A 19103-nucleotide genomic window follows, 5' to 3' on the forward strand; every position below is an offset into this window, starting at 1 on the left:
CGGGAGCTGGCGAAGAAAAAGCTCCCGAAACAGGAAATCCGAGGGGTGCTTGCCGAGCAACGCGAGCATGTCGTCCATGCGTTCAGACGGGCGCGTATCACCGAGCTCAGGAAGGTCGAGCAGGCGTCGTGCGCGCTCAGCCGAGGAGAGGGCGAAAGCGCCCAGAAGAAGTGCCTTGATGGCGTCGTACTTGCCGTCAGCGGGCGGGTTCTGGAGGAAGCTCAGGCAGCGGGCGGTGGTCGCGGAGCCAAGCGCGGCGACCACGTCTTGGTATCGCGTGGCGTCCTCTGTTATGCTACGCAGGGCGAACTGGGAGTCCGCCTGCGCGAACCAGACGGCGGCATGTGCTTCCCAGAAGGTGGGCAATTTGAGGGACACTGCGGTGTCCATCGCGTGTCGTAAATTCGGGGTCACCAGTGAAGAGCAGGGCCCTTGCTTGAGATGGACGAAGTGACGGGCAAGACACAAACTCGTCCGAGAAGATGTTTATTGTAAAAATCAACTCGGGAACTCTGAAAAGCCCGTTTATCGGGCTGCATATATATCAAAACCAGAAAGCACAACCGAAACCGAAAGCCACGCCTCTCAGGCGAGGCGCGCTTTGGTGGTCACGTGACCGACAGGTGCAAAGGATTATAACCGCACGCGTGGCACGCTTTGGTGGTCACGTGACCGGCCACCCCGGCGCCGTGGTTTGCCCACCGGTTACGTCACCGGCTGGAGCAAGGAGATTCTGTTGCTGGTCTCACTTGGGGGACCCATGGGTCGCTACATTGGTTTGTATCATTGCTGAGAATGTGGTTGTGCCGCTGATGCAGTGCCCCCTGTTGGTTTGTATCATTGCTGAGAATGTGGCTGTGCCGATGATGCAGTGCCCCCTGTTAGTTTGTATCATTGCTGAGAATGTGGCTGTGCCGATGATGCAGTGCCCCCTGCTGGTTTGTATCATTGCTGAGAATGTGGCTGTGCCAATGATGCAGTGCCCCCTGCTGGTTTGTATCATTGCTGAGAATGAGGCTGTGCCGATGATGCAGTGCCCCCTGTTGGTTTGTATCATTGCTGAGAATGTGGCTGTGCCGATGATGCAGTGCCCCCTGTTGGTTTATATAATTGCTGAGAATGTGGCTATGCCGATGATGCAGTGCCCCCTGTTGGTTTGTATCATTGCTGAGAATGTGGCTGTGTCGATGATGCAGTGCCCCCTGTTGGTTTGTATCATTGCTGAGAATGTGGCTGTGCCGATGATGCAGTGCCCCCTGTTGGTTTGTATCATTGCTGAGAATGTGGCTGTGCCGATGATGCAGTGCCCCCTGCTGGTTTGTATCATTGCTGAGAATGTGGCTGTGCCGATGATGCAGTGCCCCCTGTTGGTTTGTATCATTGCTGAGAATGAGGCTGTGCCGATGATGCAGTGCCCCCTGTTGGTTTGTATCATAGCTGAGAGTGAGGATGTGCCGATGATGCAGTGCCCCCTGCTGGTTTGTATCATTGCTGAGAATGTGGTTGTGCCGATGATGCAGTGCCCCCTGTTGGTTTGTATCATTGCTGAGAATGAGGCTGTGCCGATGATGCAGTGCCCCCTGCTGGTTTGTATCATTGCTGAGAGCGAGGATGTGCCGATGATGCAGTGCCCCCTGTTGGTTTGTATCATTGCTGAGAGCGAGGATGTGCCGATGATGCAGTGCCCCCTGTTGGTTTGTATCATTGCTAAGAGCGAGTATGTGCCGATGATGCAGTGCCCCCTGTTGGTTTGTATCATTGCTGAGAATGAGGCTGTGCCGATGATGCAGTGCCCCCTGTTGGTTTGTATCATTGCTGAGAGTGAGGATGTGCCGATGATGCAGTGCCCCCTGTTGGTTTGTATCATTGCTGAGAATGTGGCTGTGCCGATGATGCAGTGCCCCCTGTTGGTTTGTATCATTGCTGAGAATCAGGCTGTGCCGATGATGCAGTGCCCCCTGTTGGTTTGTATCATTGCTGAGAATGAGGCTGTGCCGATGATGCAGTGCCCCCTGCTGGTTTGTATCATTGCTGAGAGCGAGGATGTGCCGATGATGCAGTGCCCCCTGTTGGTTTGTATCATTTCTGAGAATGTGGCTGTGCCGATGATGCAGTGCCCCCTGTTGGTTTGTATCATTTCTGAGAATCAGGCTGTGCCGATGATGCAGTGCCCCCTGTTGGTTTGTATCATTGCTGAGAATGTGGCTGTGCCGATGATGCAGTGCCCCCTGCTGGTTTGTATCATTGCTGAGAGCGAGGATGTGCCGCTGATGCAGTTCCCCCTGTTGGTTTGTATCATTGCTGAGAATGAGGCTGTGCCGATGATACAGTGCCCCCTGTTGGTTTGTATCATTGCTGAGAATGAGGCAGTTCCGCTGTGTCTCGTCTGTGGTCCAATCTTACTAAAATTCACCAAAGGTCCGTCCGTCCGGTCCCAGGTACCGCAAAAACGGCTGAACCGATCGCAACGAAATTTTAGGTGGGTAATCCTGGGATGGAGATGGTTGCTGTGGTTGTTGCTGCCTGCTGAATGGCTGATTTTCGCTTACAATAAACTTTTGTTAATGAACTTCAAGGAGTGATACTGGATCCTGGGGACATTACATAATTGGCGACGAGGAAAACTACATTCTTGAAATGGCGGGTTATGGAAAATTGACGAATTCCAGCCGGAGAGAGAGAGTCGTGGGAGGCCGGCATTGAAAGACATTCATTCTTCTGTGAGGCGAACCAGATCACAGAGGAGAACAAAAAGAGGGAGGTATTGCTGTCTATCGTCGGAGCAGAAGTATACCAGGTAATGCGATCGTTGGTGTCACCTTCCAAGCCTGGAGAGGTAACATACGAGGAGATTGTGAAGAGGATGAAGGAACATTATTCTCTGAGGCCACATAATTGAGGGGGTGTGCAGCAGCCAGGACAGGCTATAAGTGCACACACACCTCACGAAACCTCGAGAAATGAGTGAGCATTGTGAGTATGGAGCCCTGTTGGAGGAAATGATGCTGGACGAGTTCACCTTTGGGGTGAGGAATGAGGCTCTGCAGAATAAATTGTTGGAGTCTGATCTAGGATTGGGGCAGCCTATCGAGTTTCGAGAAAGCCTTGGCTCATGAGGCGGCAAAAGGCGGAGTGGCGGCGATTCGTGAAGTGGTGAGAGGATTGGCGTTGAATCAAGTGTTGATGCAGGACTCAACATGCTGTCCTGGAGGAGCAAGCTTACGGAAGAGTCTGATTCAGCTCGAGCAAGAATGGGTTGCTGGAGGTGTGGAGGCAGAACATGCTTCAGAAATCTTCTGATTTCGGAACGAGAAGTGTTTCCAATGTGACAAAGTGGGCCACGTTGCCCAACGCTGTATAACAAAGCCAGCGGTCATGCAGTGGGCAAGCCAAAGCCGTCACGTCAGCAGTCACAGTTGCAGCACTTGGAGCTGTCGGGCATGGGCGAGGTCGATGATAACCAACCACCAATGGGGGTTGGTGGATGCAGTGAGGTGGAGTACGATGTGATCTACCATACACCGGGTGCCAGAGTCCATGTGTGTACACTCAACATTGTAGGTGTGAACTTTACGATGGAGATTGACACGGGGGCGTCATGCTCTGTCATCAACCAAACAGTTTTTGACTCACTCGCACAGAAGCCTGCCACGCTGTCATGTCATCAAATAATTAAAATGTTTACATGTGAGTAAGTCCCAGTACTCAGTCATGTCGATGTAGAGGTGGTGTTCCAGGGACAGAAATGGAGTTTGGGACTAGTCATAACAAAAACGGGTCCAAGCTTGATTGGCAGGAACTGGCTGGAGAAGCTGAGATTGAACTGGTCGGAAATCAAGCAGTTGCAGTGTGCTGGGGGCCAAGGACAAGATCCCGGAGCAAGCCTGATAAGGGAATACAAAGATTTGTTTAATATGGGAGTAGGACAAGTCAAGGGTATGAAGGCAAAGCTGGGCATCAGAGAAGGAGGAAGGCTTAAGTTCCTCAAGGCTAGGATTGAAAGCCAAACTGGAGGCAGAATTGGACCGTTTAGAGTCTGAGGGAATAATCGAGAAAACCAATTATTCAGAATGGGCATCTCCTGTGGTTCCTGTTCTGAAAGCCGATGGCTCTCTTAGGATATGTGAGGATTACAAGTCAACATTTAATCAGGTGGCAGTTGTGGATCAGTACCCAATTCCTACGGTTGAAGACCTATTGGCTGTGATGAGCGGTGCTCAGACATGGTCTCAGTTGGACCTAACGGCTGCATATAAACAGCTGGAGCTAGAAGAGGGCTCTAAGAACTATACGGCCATCAATACGCATCGCGATTTGTATCGTTACAACCGTATGCCCTTTGGCGTATCGTCGGCTCCAGCGATTTTCCAGAAATTCATGGAAGGCATATTAAGATCGATACCATTTGTAGTGGCTCGTCTGGACAACATACTTGTGTCAGACAGGAACCAGGAAGATCACCTTGTTCACTTACATGAAGTGTTTCATCGTCTGAGACAGGCAGGCATTAGGTTGAACCGAGCAAAATGTTTCTTCTTTGCAGCATCCATTGTATACTATGGATACCGATTTGACAGAACAGGTAGTTGGCCGGTCCAGAAATCTGTGCGGGCCATTGTGGATGCTCCTCGGCCAGAGAATGTAATCCAGCTGAAAAGTTTTCTGGGGATGTTGAAATATTACCACCGTTTCCTTCCAAAGGTTTCATCGGTGTTAGAACCCCTGCACCATTTGTTGCATAAGGGCATTGCATGGGAATGGGATGTTGAACAGCAGCGAGCCTTTCAGCATTCAAAGCGGTCGTTAACGTCGGCAGAAGTCCTTGTGCATTACGACAGTAACAAGCCATTAGTGCTATCGGTAGATGCTTCACCCTACAGAGTAGGTGCAGTATTGTCGCATGTGATGGACGATGGTACCCAAAGGCCCATCGCATTTGCTTCAAGGACTCTTAACTTAACCAGGCAGAACGGAACTATGCTCAAGTGGACAGAGAAGGGTTAGCGGTCATTTTTCGAGTGAAACGATATCACCAACACATTTGGGGTCGCCATGTGGAGATTCACAGTGATCATAAACCATTGTTGGGTTCATTGGGAGAAGACCAACCCATTCCGCAGATGGCCTCTCCAAGAGTGATTCATTGGGGAATAGTTCTCGCTGCACATTCGTACTCGCTGAGGTATAAATCAGGGAAGGCTCATGGTAATTGTGATGGACTGAGGAGGTTACCCTTGCCAGAGAGTCCAGGTAAAACTCCTCGCGTGCCGGAGACTGAGATGGTCATGCACATGGTGGATACCTACTCATCCCCAGTTACCTCAGTTGACATTAAGAATTGGACGAGAAAGGACCAGTTGTGCCAGGTCTACATGTACATACAGATGGAATGGCCAGACCATTGTTCATGTGAGGAACTGAAACCCTTTTTCAGTCGGAAAGAGGAATTGAGTGTGGACTGTGATTGTATCTTATGGGGCCATCGAGTTGTGATTCCAAAGCCTGGTCGTGCAGCAATATTGGAGGAACTGCATGAGATGCACCCAGGGGTGGTCCGTATGAAGGCCTCAGCAAGAGGCTATGTGTGGTGGCCCAGCATCACTCAGGATATTGAAAGATGGGTGCAGGGTTGCAACGCCTGCCAAATGAATGCCAGGAACCCTCCTGCAGCAGCTTTGCACCCGTGGGAGTTGCCAGCTAGACCATGGCAACGGCTCCATGTGGATTATGCAGGGCTTTTTCTGGGCCGAATGTTCTTTGCTTCCGATGCATTTTCAAAATTTGTAGAAATCAGGGTAGTGGTGACTGCTACTGCAACAGCTACTATTGAATGTCTGATGGACCTTTTAAAAACCCATGGTCGAGTAGAACATCTGGTGTCGTACAATGGCACTTGTTTCACCGCTGCTGAATTTTGGGCCTTTTGCGCACAAAATGGAGTGATAAACTCGGCGCCTGCGCCAGTCCGACCAGCTTCTAACGGCATGGCAGAAAGAATGGTACAGACCTTTAAACAGGCAATGAGAAAGATGACTGTGGAGAACGACAATCTGAAGAACAAGTTGGCCCAGCTTCAACTGAAATATAATGCAACCCCACACAGGACGACGAGCCGTACACCGGCTGAATTGTTGTTCAATCGCAAGTTTACATTGCGCCTGGATTTGGTTCGCCCAAGAGTGAACGTGCGTGTAAGTCATCAACAGGAGCGTCAAAAGGAGTACTATGGTGGTACAGATCGTGGTTTGGTTCCCCAAGATACTGTGTTTGCAAAGAACCATGGACAAGGTGATCCATGGCTGCAGTGTACAGTGACAAAGCAGACCGGACCAGTGTCGTATCAGGTACATCTAGATGGGGGTGGGCCTATACGCAGGCATGTGGACCAGTTACGTCCTCGACCTGAGCCCTCAGAGGAGAGGAGCCCTCCCAGACTTTCATGTACGGTTCTGGACCAGCAAGAGCCTGTGGTGAAGTCGGGTGTGGGCATTGGTGATGAGAGGTCAACTACAGGGTTGGAGCAATTGGAAAGAGACAACCCTCTTGCAGATTCAAGGGATGGGTTACATCGTTCAGGCCATCAGGTTAAACACCTGACCGACTTGAAAGATTATGATTGTACCTGATGCGATACAATGTTTTGATCTTAGGTTGGAGGAGTGAGACCATACTAGTTGAGACCATACACATACTAATGAGAGGAGTGAGAAGACCCAAATGGCCACGAAGACCCTGAGGACCCAAAACACCCTGAAGACCCAAAACACCCCGAAGACCCAAAACACCCTGAAGACCCTAAATATCCTGAAGACCCAAAAGACTCAAAACACCCTGATGACCCAAAATACCCCGAAGACCCAAAACACCCCGAAGACCCAAAATATTCTTAAAGACTCAGAGGAACCAAAATACCCTTAAGACCCAAAAGCCCCTGAAGACCCAAAAGACCTTGAAGACCCCAATGACCCAAAAAAAAACCCAAATAACCAAAATACCCTTAAAGGCCCAGAGGATCAAAAAGACCCTGAAGACCCAAAACACCCCGAAGACCCAAAACACCCCGAAGACCCAAAACACCCCGAAGGCCCAAAACACCCCAAAGACCCAAAACACCCCGAAGACCCAAACTATCCTGAAGACCCAAAAGATTATTAAAGACTGAGAAAAACCAAAAGACCCTTAAGACCCAAAAGCCCCTGAAGACCCAAAAGACCCAAAAGACAGTGAAATGGTCAAAGATGCCCATCCCTCTAAAACGGCGTGTGGTGAAGCACGCGACCTTCAGTGTGAAGTGCAACCCTCCTTCTCCCCAGAAAGTAACGTATGTCAAGACGGGTTGAGGTGTTTCATTGCTTGTTATTCTCGCCTGATGAGAGGGTATTGCATTTGAGTCCGTTTGTCTGTTTGTTTGTCAGCACAGAATAAATATGATTTTCTCTGCAACCGTTGGTCGGATCGACAGGAAATTTTCACCATAGGTGCAACTCCACCTGTATAATTTTTTAATGATAATTATGACGTCATAGGTCACGTGGTTTGGCCGTCATCTTGGAAAAACCGAAAAACTTTGCACCTCTATCTCTGACAGCGCTGAATAGAAAAAAAAAGAGAAATGGCTCATTGTAAAGAACTCTCCATGGGGAATAAAAGATGTTAATGATGATGTCATAGGTGCCTCCATTATGATGTCATAATTCGACAAGTACAAAACTTCATCCGATCAAGATGAAATTTCTTGAGCATAATCTAGGAATAAATTAGTGGAGAAAAAAAATGCTGACGTCATCGATCACGTGGTTCTGCCGCCATATTTGTTTTAACACAAACACCTTAAAAACCACTGAAAATACATCCTGGAGAGGATTTGCAATCTCTGATTGCTCTTTTTCTTGTTGGTATATGTGCTGGGTATATGTGTTGAAGTTGGTATACGAGTTGATTTTCCATGGTGCAGTTGCGGTGGTTCTCAGTGAGTGAGATATTGTCCCACCAGTATTATCCTGATCGGAAAAATAAAGTGAAGTGAACTCCTCACGAGGTGTGTGAGTAGAGTGGACAAGTTGTGTTGCTTGAAGTTGTGTTGCTTGAAGTTGTTAGCTGAAAAAAATTATAAATTGTACTGATTGATACAATTGGGGATTAATGCTCCGCCTTGAAGCCTGAACAGAAACGTATTGAAATTTGATGTTCTTGAATCGGACGTAAAATAAGTGGTTGTGTACTCGTTGCTTGAATAACTGTTTTCCTTGTATCTTGTGGTCATTGGTTGGCACGTGTGTGTGCAGTATTCGTAAATTGTATCTTGGATCCATTGTTATATTGTAAAGTTATTTTAGCCTGCGTAAAGTGACATGGGAAACCATCCGAGGAAGGAGAGTGATGTAGAAAGACCAATGAGAGGTACTTGCGTGCACTTTATGTATGAGAAGTATGGTGAAAAGTCCATTCGGGAGGTTCTGAAGTGGTGTGAGTGGACAGCAAATTACAAAAAGAGTTTTCCCATAGATGGTACTTTTGAGAGAGCCAGACTTGAAAGATTAAACCAGGAATTGGATTGGAGAGAAACGCAGAATAAATGGAAGAATAATGTGTATTGGAAGCCATTTTTTTATGTGGGTTTCAGAATCCAGAAATCGAGAGGACAAGGCCAAATTGGCTGAGTTTAAACATGATTTGGTGGACGGTCAGAATAAATTGAAGAATGTATCCACTAATCCTCAAACTCCAAACACCCCTCAAAACGGGAGTTACTGTGCCATCAGCTCCCCCATGCCCCAAGATTCCTAAGATGTACCCCCTTGCTGATGTATTTGAGATAAACTATGATGAAGAAGATACTGCTCCACCCCACAGATGGCAGGGGCATCCTCTTGGTTATGATGCACTGAAGGGTCAGCCAGGACCTCCAGGTACTGAGGGGCCTCCTGGGGCACCAGCGGTTGCTCCTTATGGCCAGGGAGCGGCCGCAGGTGCACCTGGTCCGGTAGGGACCCAGGGAGGTGCGGCTGCTTCAGATGATGAGCAGGTTAAGCATGAGGATGAGGAGACAAGGGAGTTAGACAGTGCAGAAGGTGGGGTAGGTGCGACTGAAGAACAGGTAGTGGGATCTAGTGAACTGGACAGCCGTGATGCCATAGCAGGACCAACTGGCATGGGGCCAGCTGGTTTCACGCGAGCAAAGATTCCTATAGTTAAAGATGTCCCATTGCCTCCGCAAGGCAAACAAAAAAGAAAGAACAGGTTGTGATTCCCAATATAGAGGCAGAAGACAATGACGATACCCCGCCCATTGTGACATTGTCCCATGCAAACATATCCAGGGAGCGATCCTGGACACCCAGAGAGAATGTACCGGCCTTGGATGTACCGTGATATACAGGATTTAAAGAATTGGTTACCGTCGATTAAAATCGATCCATATAAATTTGTAAGCGAATTACAGCTGATTGTTGAAACTCAGAAACCGACCACACGAGATTTAGACGTATTGCTCAAAGCAACAGTTCCAGTGGGATTGCTTGCAACTTTAAAAGCAAACGCAAATTAGGTCTCTCCAGCAGGAGGAGAAGTAGATCTGGAGGATGACGTTAAAGATGCCCAGATAGAACGAATGAAAACCGCAATTATTAACCTGCTCCCGGTGACAGATTGGACAAAGGTGACTAGTTGCAGGCAGAAACCAGGTGAGGACCCCTCAGATTATTTGGACAAATTGTGACAGGTTTTCAGACTACATTCTGGAATAAAGGAAGAACCAACAGGATTAGCATTAAAACCGCTATTCCTCGATTTGGCACCCGAACAGGGACACCGCTATTTATGGATGGATTGTTACCAAGATTGCATGGCAACACAGCTAAAAAAGGAATTAAAAGTGCAAGTGGGTCCATTAACCAGACAGCGTTGAGTCCTTTTGGCAACAAAATCTCCGGCCAATCTGCTGGGAAGAGACCTGCTGTGCAAGCCTGGAAATGCCTCAGTATTCACATGAATCTGTGTTAAATATACTGCAAGTGACGGCTGAACCTATGGTGTACCAATGGAAAATTGATGATGTAAATGTGATTGAACTTATAAGTGAGAAATTTATGTGGCTGATGATGTGGTTTATGTCCCCGAGATACAGAGATGGGTGAATCGCCATCCAATCGACCTCAGAAGGTGGGCCCTCGACCTCCACTGTACTGCGTACTATGATTCCACAGGCACAGACGTGATCTACACAGAGAGAGCCTCCTCACATCCGGGAACCAGGGGCGACATGCACCTGTTTTCACTGTGGATAGGAAGACAGGGAGTAGGTATGGAGGTGTGTCTGACAGGAAAACAACAAGCCTTGTGGAATCAGTCTGAAGAAACGACCCCACACATCACCCTTGCGGTGTCACAGGGATGTGAAGCAAAATATATTGGAACAATGATAACTGATTTACAGGACTGTGAGCATGTGATGTACATGAGAAAGGTTCAAGGGGAATCGCTCTATGACCTTGGTGGAGAAGGATTTTGCTGGAGGTTGCGTGAAAAGGTAATCCCTTCCACCTTTAAGGTGAATGCAATCTACCTCCTATTGCTAGCGACTACCAACTCATGTTCGCAGCCGAAGGATCCCGTGACCTGCTGAACCAGGTACCACCATGTTTGTGGTCAAAACACTCGAACGACGTAGGACGAATCATGAGTGCAGCACCAGTCAAAATTACGGTGGACAAATCCAAGCCGTTGCCACGGAAACGCCAATATCCATTGCGACTAGAGGCGATGGCCGGCATAGCACCAGTGATTCGGTCCTTATTGGATCAAGGAGCCATAATTCCTACTGTCAGTGAATGTAATTCACCCATCCTACCTGGAAAAAAACCTGACAGACAGACATGGAGATTTGTTCAAGATCTTCGAGCACTAAACAACTTGTGGTGATATTGTCACTGAAGTTACAACTCTGGTGTTATTCTACCTATTGTCCACTACGCGGCTCCTATAAGAGCCTGCCCGTTCAGAGCAGAAGGCAGTCCTGTGACATGTAATCCAATGGCATCCCCGTGCCTCATTAGAATGGTAAGGGTTCTGCATTGTGTGCTGCTTGCTTGCTTGAATAGATATCACCTGTATGCGCCTGTAGTGTTACTAACAGCATGACTGCTGGTTTTCCTTTTAGATGCTGTTGAGATCGATTCCGATTAAACTCAGATTGGAGACACTGTTGTGTACTCTCATTTCTACAACACAACTGTGTTATCCCTGCATACCCAGTGGTTCCGAATCCAGTTACTGTACTTTCCAGCATCCCATGTGACTTGAGATTCTATTCAGTGGTGGACCTCTGCTCAGCATTTTTCTCCATACCTCCACATGAGGTTCCCGCTATCTTTTCGCATTTACATAAAATGGTCTGCAATATACCTAGGCAGTCTTGCCCCAAGGGTATAAAGAGAGCCCTACCTGTTCTCACATGCTCTCCATGAGGACTTGCGTGATGTTGAATTTCCAGGGGGCCGAGTTATGGTGCAGTATGTTGATGTTCTTTTGATATGCTCTGTCTCAAGGGAAGCATGCGAACGAGACACTATTGTGCTGCTGAATGCGTTAGCAGACAAAGGATACAAAGCATCAAAGGACAAACTGCAGTTTTGCAAGGAAGAGGTGAAATACTGAGGACATATCCTGAGGGAAAATACGAGACTCCTCTGCCCAGACCGGGTGACAACTATACAAATGATTCCAAAACCAACAACTACTAAACAGATGAAATCTTTCCTGGGAGCTGCAGGGTACTGCCAACAGTGGGTCATTGATTATGCGTTGTTAGCGCAACCTCTGCTGAACATTAGCTTGCCAGGTAGCCCAAATCCATTGGAATAGACGCCAGAAGCAGACCAAGCTTTCACGGAACTGAAAATTGCTATGGCAACTGCGCCAGCTCTACGATTGCCTAATTATGACAAACCATTCTTCCTTTACTCGCATGAAACTAAGGGATTTGCTCAGGCTGTGCTGGCGCAGATGCATGGAAGAAAAATGTGACCAGTGGCTTACTACAGCACCAGATTGGACCCCGTAGCACGAGGATTTCCACAATGCTTACAGGCGGTAGCTGCAGCTTCATCCGCAGTAGAGGCCATGACTATGATAGTCTTGGGACAGCCATTAATCCTACGTGTTGCACACGCAGTTGCAGCAGTTCTCCTTAGAGCAGGAACACAACACCTTTCAGCGTCACGAGCAAAAACATACGAGTTAGTCCTACTCGCACCGTCCAACCTCACTATCCAGTGTTGCCCACCATTTCATCCAGTCTCTTTGTTGCCGACGGCCGAAGATGGTAACCCCCCATGATTGTGCTGAAATTGTTGCACATACATTAACACCACGCATTTATTTGAAGGACGTCCCACCGTCAAATGCGGATTTGATACTGTACGTGGACGTATCGTCATCACGGGCAATTGACGGCTCATCAAGAACAGGATATGCGGTGTGTGCCGATCCGAGACGTTAGAAAGTGGAAAATTGCCAAATAATTATTCTGCACAACAGGCAGAGATTGTTGCTTTGACAAGAGCTTGTCGCCTAACAGAAAACAGGGAAGTAGCTATTTTCACTGACCAGGTACACGCACAGTGTTGCGCATGACTTTGGCGCCCTCATGAGGGAGAGAGGATTTTTGTCATCTTCGGGAGGCCGAATTAAGAATGGGGATTTGGTAGCTAATATTTTGGATGCCATCCTTTTGCCATCTGCCATTGCAGTGACTAAGTGTGAAGCCCATACAAGGGAGACAGATGACATTTCACGGGGAAATGCAAGAGCAGATGAAGCAGCACGAATTGCAGCTAATTCCGACCAAATCCGAGTAATGGTAAAGGTGGTTGTGACAACTCCTCAAAGCAGTCCAACACTAGAGGATGTAAGTTTAATACAAACAGTCATTGGTAACCAGGAAAAGGATACCTGGGTCAACGTGAGGTGCACATATGATGTTGAGTCCAAATTGTGGGTTTCTCGTGATGGACGTGTGGTGGTTCCACGTGAATTGTTACCTTGGCTTGCTCGTCGAGCCCATGGTGTGGCACATACGAGCAAAGGAGAGATGTGTTTGTATGCCGCAAAACAGTGGTGTGCACCTGGGTTTACACCTGTGGCGGAACAGTGTTGTGCTACTTGTCATGTTTGTCAACAGTATCATCCAGGGAAAGGGGAAAGGACTGAGCAAGCAGCTCACCCTAAACCATTCGGCCCGTTCGTACATTTACAATTAGATTTCATCCAAATGGAGAAATGTTGTAGATATGAATTCGTTCTAGTGATCGTTGATATGTTCACGAAATGGATTGAGGCTTTTCTCTGTCATCATGCATATGCAAAAGCAGTCGTCAAAATTTTGATGCAAGATTTTATTTGTCGGTTTGGGGTGCCTTGCAAAATCTCTTCCAACCAGGGAACACATTAGGAGGGGGAAAATGTGGGGTCTGGGACACATTTAATTTAACATTGAAGTCAATGGGGGAAATGGGAAAAACTTATTGACTCACACCCCCCCTCTCTCATAAAATGACACCCCCTTTTCTCTCAAAATAATTGCGCCCTCTTTTTACGAAGCTAATTTACCAACTACTAAAACACATAGAATTTTAAATTGAAGTCAATGGGGAAAGAGCTTAAAAATTTAATAACTCACTGGATTTTCAACCAGATTTCATGCTCTTTTGGGACAACCTATTTACAAATATTAAATCCTCAATAGACCTAACTACTACTCATAGGTTCAAGCTCACCTCAAATTTAACATTGAAGTCAATGGGGAAAAGTATGGAAACTTATTGACTCAAACCACCTATCTTGAAAAATTACACCTTTTTCTCTCATTAAATTACGCTCCCTTTTCTCCCTCCTACGCCCCACCCACTTCTTAATAAGCCCCACCCACTTTCCTTAAACCTTTCCCAGGCATGCCAGGCTCGAAAAATTACACCCTTTTTCTCCCTGCATTTAACTTATTAACTACCCCCATTTTTCATTATACTCATACAGAGACCCATTTGTGTTTCATTTTTAGGTAATAATTTAATTATCTAAGAAGAACAATCACCATCTAGAATATTGACAAATGTTATATTAGACGAATTTAACTCTCTGTTTAGGTATCGCCGTTGAGCTGATATGAAATGATAAACTTCTCTTAATGACCTCGTCTGACCCCCCCCCCCCCCCCCCCCCGAACCACATAACATTCTTTTGTTTGTTTGTTTTTTGTTTTTTGATAAGAAGATCGAGGCTCGTGAAAGAGCGAACATTAATCACGCAGAAAGACAAACAGACACACAAAACAAATAACATCGGGAGCGGTAGACAAGATGGGGAGAGAGGGGGAAGGACACAAACACAACATTTGAGAGCAGGGACCGAGAGACATGGAGACATCGAGAGAACTGTGGGAGGGAGAGGGCTTTGGGGGGGAGGCATGGGAAGGGGGGGGGGGGGTGGGAGAGGTATAAAACATATGGACACTGCAAAGACTTCCAGGAAAGAAGTTGGAATTTCAAACAAGGTGGATCTGGGGTGAATTAGTGGGGGTAGAAAAGATCAAGGTTTTGGATGGGGGAAGATAAGAGATGGTGGTGAACAGCTGTTTTGAAGACCTGGAGGGAGGAGTGTGATTGAAGTGAGTGTGGGAGTTTGTTCCAGAGGCGGGAGAAAAGAGGAATGAAAGAGTGAAGGTGAGCAGAGAGCCGAGATTTCGGCAGTTTAACCATCAGAGGGTGGCTGGCAGATCTTGTGCGACCTGTAGGAATATTTGGGGGACAGAGCACAGAGAGAGCTGGGGGAGCAAGGCCGGAGAGGAGTCGGTAGAAGACAGAAAGACCACCTACCTGCCTGCGGTGAGTGAGTGAAAGGCCCTCAGAGATAGCTTCATCGCGGGAGATTCCAATGATTCTGAAAGCTTTGGCTTCAACAGCGTGAAGCCGAGCCAGGTGTGAGGCAGGAGCACCAGCCCATAGGGGAGAACAGTATTCCATTGAGCTGCGGATGAAAGCCTTGTATGTGGTGAGGAGCTCACGTGTGCCTAGGAAGGACTTCGCACGATGGAGGATGCCCAGTCAGCGACTGGCTTTGGAGGCCAGCTTGGAAATGTGGTTTTCCCAAGAAAGATCATGGCAGAGGGCGACTATAATTTTGAGATTATAGTAAATTATTTTCCCCTCGAACCTATGAGGGGAAAACCTATGAGTCAAGCTCGAACCTATGAGTAGTCGTTGGATCTATTGAGGATTTAATATTTGTAAATAGGTTGTCCCAAAAGAGGGTGAAATCTGGTTGAAAATCCAGTGAGTTATTAAGTTTTTAGCTCTTTCCCCATTGACTTCAATTTTAAATTATATGTGTTTTCGTAGTTGGTAAATTGGCTTCGTAAAAAGTGGACGCAATTTTTTGAGAGAAAAGGGGGTGTCATTTTATGAGAGAGGGGGGTGTGAGTCAATAAGTTTTTCCCTTTTTCCCCATTGACTTCAATGTTAAATTAAATTGTTCCAGACCCTTCATTTCCCCCCTACTCACATTTCACAGCAAAAAATGTCCAAGAACTGTGTAAAGCCATGTAGATAAAGCAACATCTTCATTGCTGTTATCATCCCCAGTCAGCAGGGCCAGTCGAGAAACACAGTGGGGTGTTGAAAAACAAGTTTGCCAAAATTTGTGAGCAGACCAATCTCAAATGGCCAGATGCCATCCCATTAGCATTAATGCTGATGAGATAAACCCCAAATAGAAGAACAGGAATATCTCCACACAAAATCTTGATGGGGAGACCAATGTGGGTACCATATTCAGATTCACCCCCCGCCCCCCTAAACGATCAAGGAAATGGACATACACCACACGGATGACATGATGAATACCTCTGTATCGCATTTACAAAAACTGTGAAGATGTTCCATTCCCAGAGGAAGGATGCTTTACCAGAACCTGCGGAGAACGAGTACCATTCTTTCAAACCTGGAGTACATAAAGAACTTTAAGCCGAAAAGTGCTTTGCAACTGAGGTGGTCAGGGCCACACCAAGTACTGCTTACCACACATTCTGCTTTGAAATTCCAGAGCAAAACAAGCTGGATCCATGCTGCTCACTGCAAGAGAGCGAACGAGAGCGTAAATGGAGGTCCAGGCAACGACTAATCTATTTATACATATTTTCATGGTTGACGCTGATTTTTGCTTGTGCCATTGTTGTTTCATTTGTAGTAATTGCTGTGGAGATTGAAAAAGGTGCTGCTAAACACCACACTTCTTTCCAACACGTACAATCACGTGAAAAAGTAAGTACACCCCATGTAAAGTTTTGACTTTTTCAACATATTTCAACAATATTGATAGATAAAGGTGATATAATAAAACAAATATCATGAAACATTTACATTTTGTAGTCCATTGTATAATTTAAATAAACATAAATGAAAATTTCGCATGTGGAAAAAGTAAGTACACCCCTACATTTATCACTACTTCAAATACATAAAATTAGAATCAGGTGCACCAGCTCAGGTGCAAATCATTAAAACATCGTTGGAGGGGATCTTGGAAGAACCTGTCTTATTTAAACCTCGGACATTTAGATTGGTTTGCCCTTTGTTGTTGAAGTGTGCGGCGTCACCATGCCTAGATCAAAAGAGCTCTCTGAGGCCTTCAGAAAGAAGGTTATAGATGCCTACGAGTCTGGGAAGGGATTTAAAAAGATCTCCAAACAATTTGAAATCAATCATTCGACTGTCCGGAAGATCATCTACAAGTGGAGAAGATTCCAAACAACTGCCAACTTGTTCAGACCAGGCCGCCCCAGCAAGTTCAGCCCGAGAGCAGACCGCAAGCTACTGAAAGAAGTCTCTAAGAACCCCCAGAATGTCATCACGGGACCTACAGGTAGCTCTTGCCACTGTTGATGTCAAAGTGCACAAGTCTACCATTAGAAAGAGGCTGCACAAATTTGATCTACATGGGAGGTGTGCCAGGAGGAAACCTTTGCTGTCCAGAAAGAACATCAGGGCAAGACTAAAGTTTGCCAATGAACACCTATGCAAAGACCAGCACTTCTGGAACAATGTGCTCTGGACAGATGAGTCAAAGGTAGAGCTATTTGGCCACAGTACCAGATGACATGTTTGGCGAAAACCAAAGACAGCATTTGACCACAAGAACCTGATGCCAACTGTAAAACATGGTGGTGGAAATATTATGGTTTGGGGCAGCTTTGCTGCATCAGGGCCTGGGCAGCTCACCATAATAGAATCCACTATGAATTCTTCATTGTACCAGAGGGTGCTTGAGGATAATGTGAGGCCATCTGTCGGAAAGTTGAAGCTCAACCGAAAGTGGACCTTGCAACATGACAATGACCCTAAACATACCAGTAAATCCACCAAGGAATGGCTGAAAAGAAAGAAATGGAAGGTTCTGGAATGGCCAAGTCAAAGCCCGGATCTAAATCACATCGAGTTGTTGTGGGGGGATTTGAAACGAGCTGTGCATGTAAGAAACCCCTCACACATCGCACAGCTGAAATAATTCTGCATGCAGGAGTGGGCAAAAATTTCTCCCAGTCGATGTCAGAGACTGGTAGACAGTTATAAGAAACACCTACTTGAGGTTGTTTCTGCCAAAGGGGGCAATACCACCTATTAGAGCCAAGGGTGTACTTACTTTTTCCACAAGCGACATTTGCATTTATGTTTATTTAAATTATACAATGGACTACAAAATGTAAATGTTTCATGATATTTGTTATATTATATCACCTTTATCTATCAATATTGTTGAAATGAAGATCAAATAGCTGTATGTTGAAATATGTTGAAAAAGTCAAAACTTTACATGGGGTGTACATACTTTTTCACGTGACTGTAGCTTGCTTGTACGCGTTGCCTTGCAAAAGTGATGCCCATCTCATCCATCCAATGCACAACCATACACCTGAAACTATACAACACGTACACCAACACCCACATTTACGCAGCGTTGACACTCGCACTCACCTTTCTTCTACATATAGAAATAAAACACAATCACCTGTTAAAAACGACACACTCTTTCCACTCGAAGGGTCACATAGTATTCTTCGACAGAGGGTTCGGATAAAATGGGAAAAAGAAACATATGGTCAACACCCACATCCAAACAATTTTTTCGGAATCAATACCCATCTCGCTATGTCATTGATGAAAGCTAAGAGAGTAAATTAGAGCAGGTGTTGGATCTGTACACGCATACCACACTCGTCTCAAAGTGGAATAATACTCTCAGTGATCCCATTTAATGAGAGCGATTACCATGGATGGACATGGGACACTAAACACAACGTTACAATACCAGAGGATGTTAAACCAACTGACTTTTCTGGTAGCTATACACCACACTATAAATACCAGATGAAGCCCCCATACTTCATTATTTAGGATCCTCCTAAAGGGTTGTTCTGTTGAAGATGGCTAAATAGGAGCAACTATTATGTGGGAAGCTCAATCTGTGAAACTTACATAGATATAGGTAAGAAGGAGAAAGAAAGGGAAAGGGTTAATGGGACTTTTCCTCAGATACGCACCAACAACACTTATTTTATTTGCGGTCATAAGGCCTACCCTTGGCTTCCTCCTGCATGGACTGGGACGTGCTTTCCTGGGTACGTTGTCCCAAACTTGCGTCGAGTGGAAGGGTCACCTGCTAAAGCATTCCGCGTAAGGAAACGAAGATCTATAACCATGGGAGAATGGGTTGGAATGGTAGCATTTCCACACTATGGGATGGTGGCAACTGGAAGAGAGCTCATAGGCTTAGAATCTAGTATAGAGCATCTTGCAAATGAAACTGCTGATGCGCCAAGTGATATAAGTACTGAAATGATAGCTGTAATAAATGTTGTTATGCAAAATAGAATGGCACTAGACCTATTGCTTGCTGAAAAGGGTGGACCATGCGCAGTTATTGGTTCTGTACATACATTCCTGATAATTCAGAACATATTACTGACTTGACTAAGAAAATCAAAGACAAAGGAGCAAAATTACACAATTACTTCAAAGACAAATTGGGAATATCATCATGGTAGGCCAGCATTT

The 19103-nt window shown here is 46.2% G+C and overlaps 1 protein-coding gene across 2 annotated transcripts in view; it reads right to left on the reverse strand.

Annotated features, from left to right (window-relative positions):
• The window catches only part of LOC137427366 (uncharacterized), a 420191-nt gene extending 401400 nt beyond the window's left edge, over positions 1 to 18791 (reverse strand). Inside the window, exons 1-2 of one of the 2 annotated variants that reach the window (XM_078778337.1) lie at positions 18627 to 18754; positions 16071 to 16124 (exon numbers count right to left, since the gene is read on the reverse strand). In XM_078778337.1, the coding sequence (XP_078634463.1) occupies positions 16071 to 16124; positions 18627 to 18645 (73 nt within the window). In that variant the 5' untranslated portion in view covers positions 18646 to 18754. Of the gene's footprint in view, positions 1 to 16070; positions 16125 to 18626 lie in introns of both variants that reach the window. The other variant, XM_078778329.1, reaches the window with a different exon arrangement.
• Positions 18792 to 19103: the final 312 nt, after the last annotated feature.

Source organism: Myxine glutinosa, chromosome 5, assembly GCF_964187855.1.
Source record: "Myxine glutinosa chromosome 5, kmMyxGlut1.1, whole genome shotgun sequence".
Taxonomy (NCBI): Eukaryota; Metazoa; Chordata; class Myxini; order Myxiniformes; family Myxinidae; genus Myxine; species Myxine glutinosa.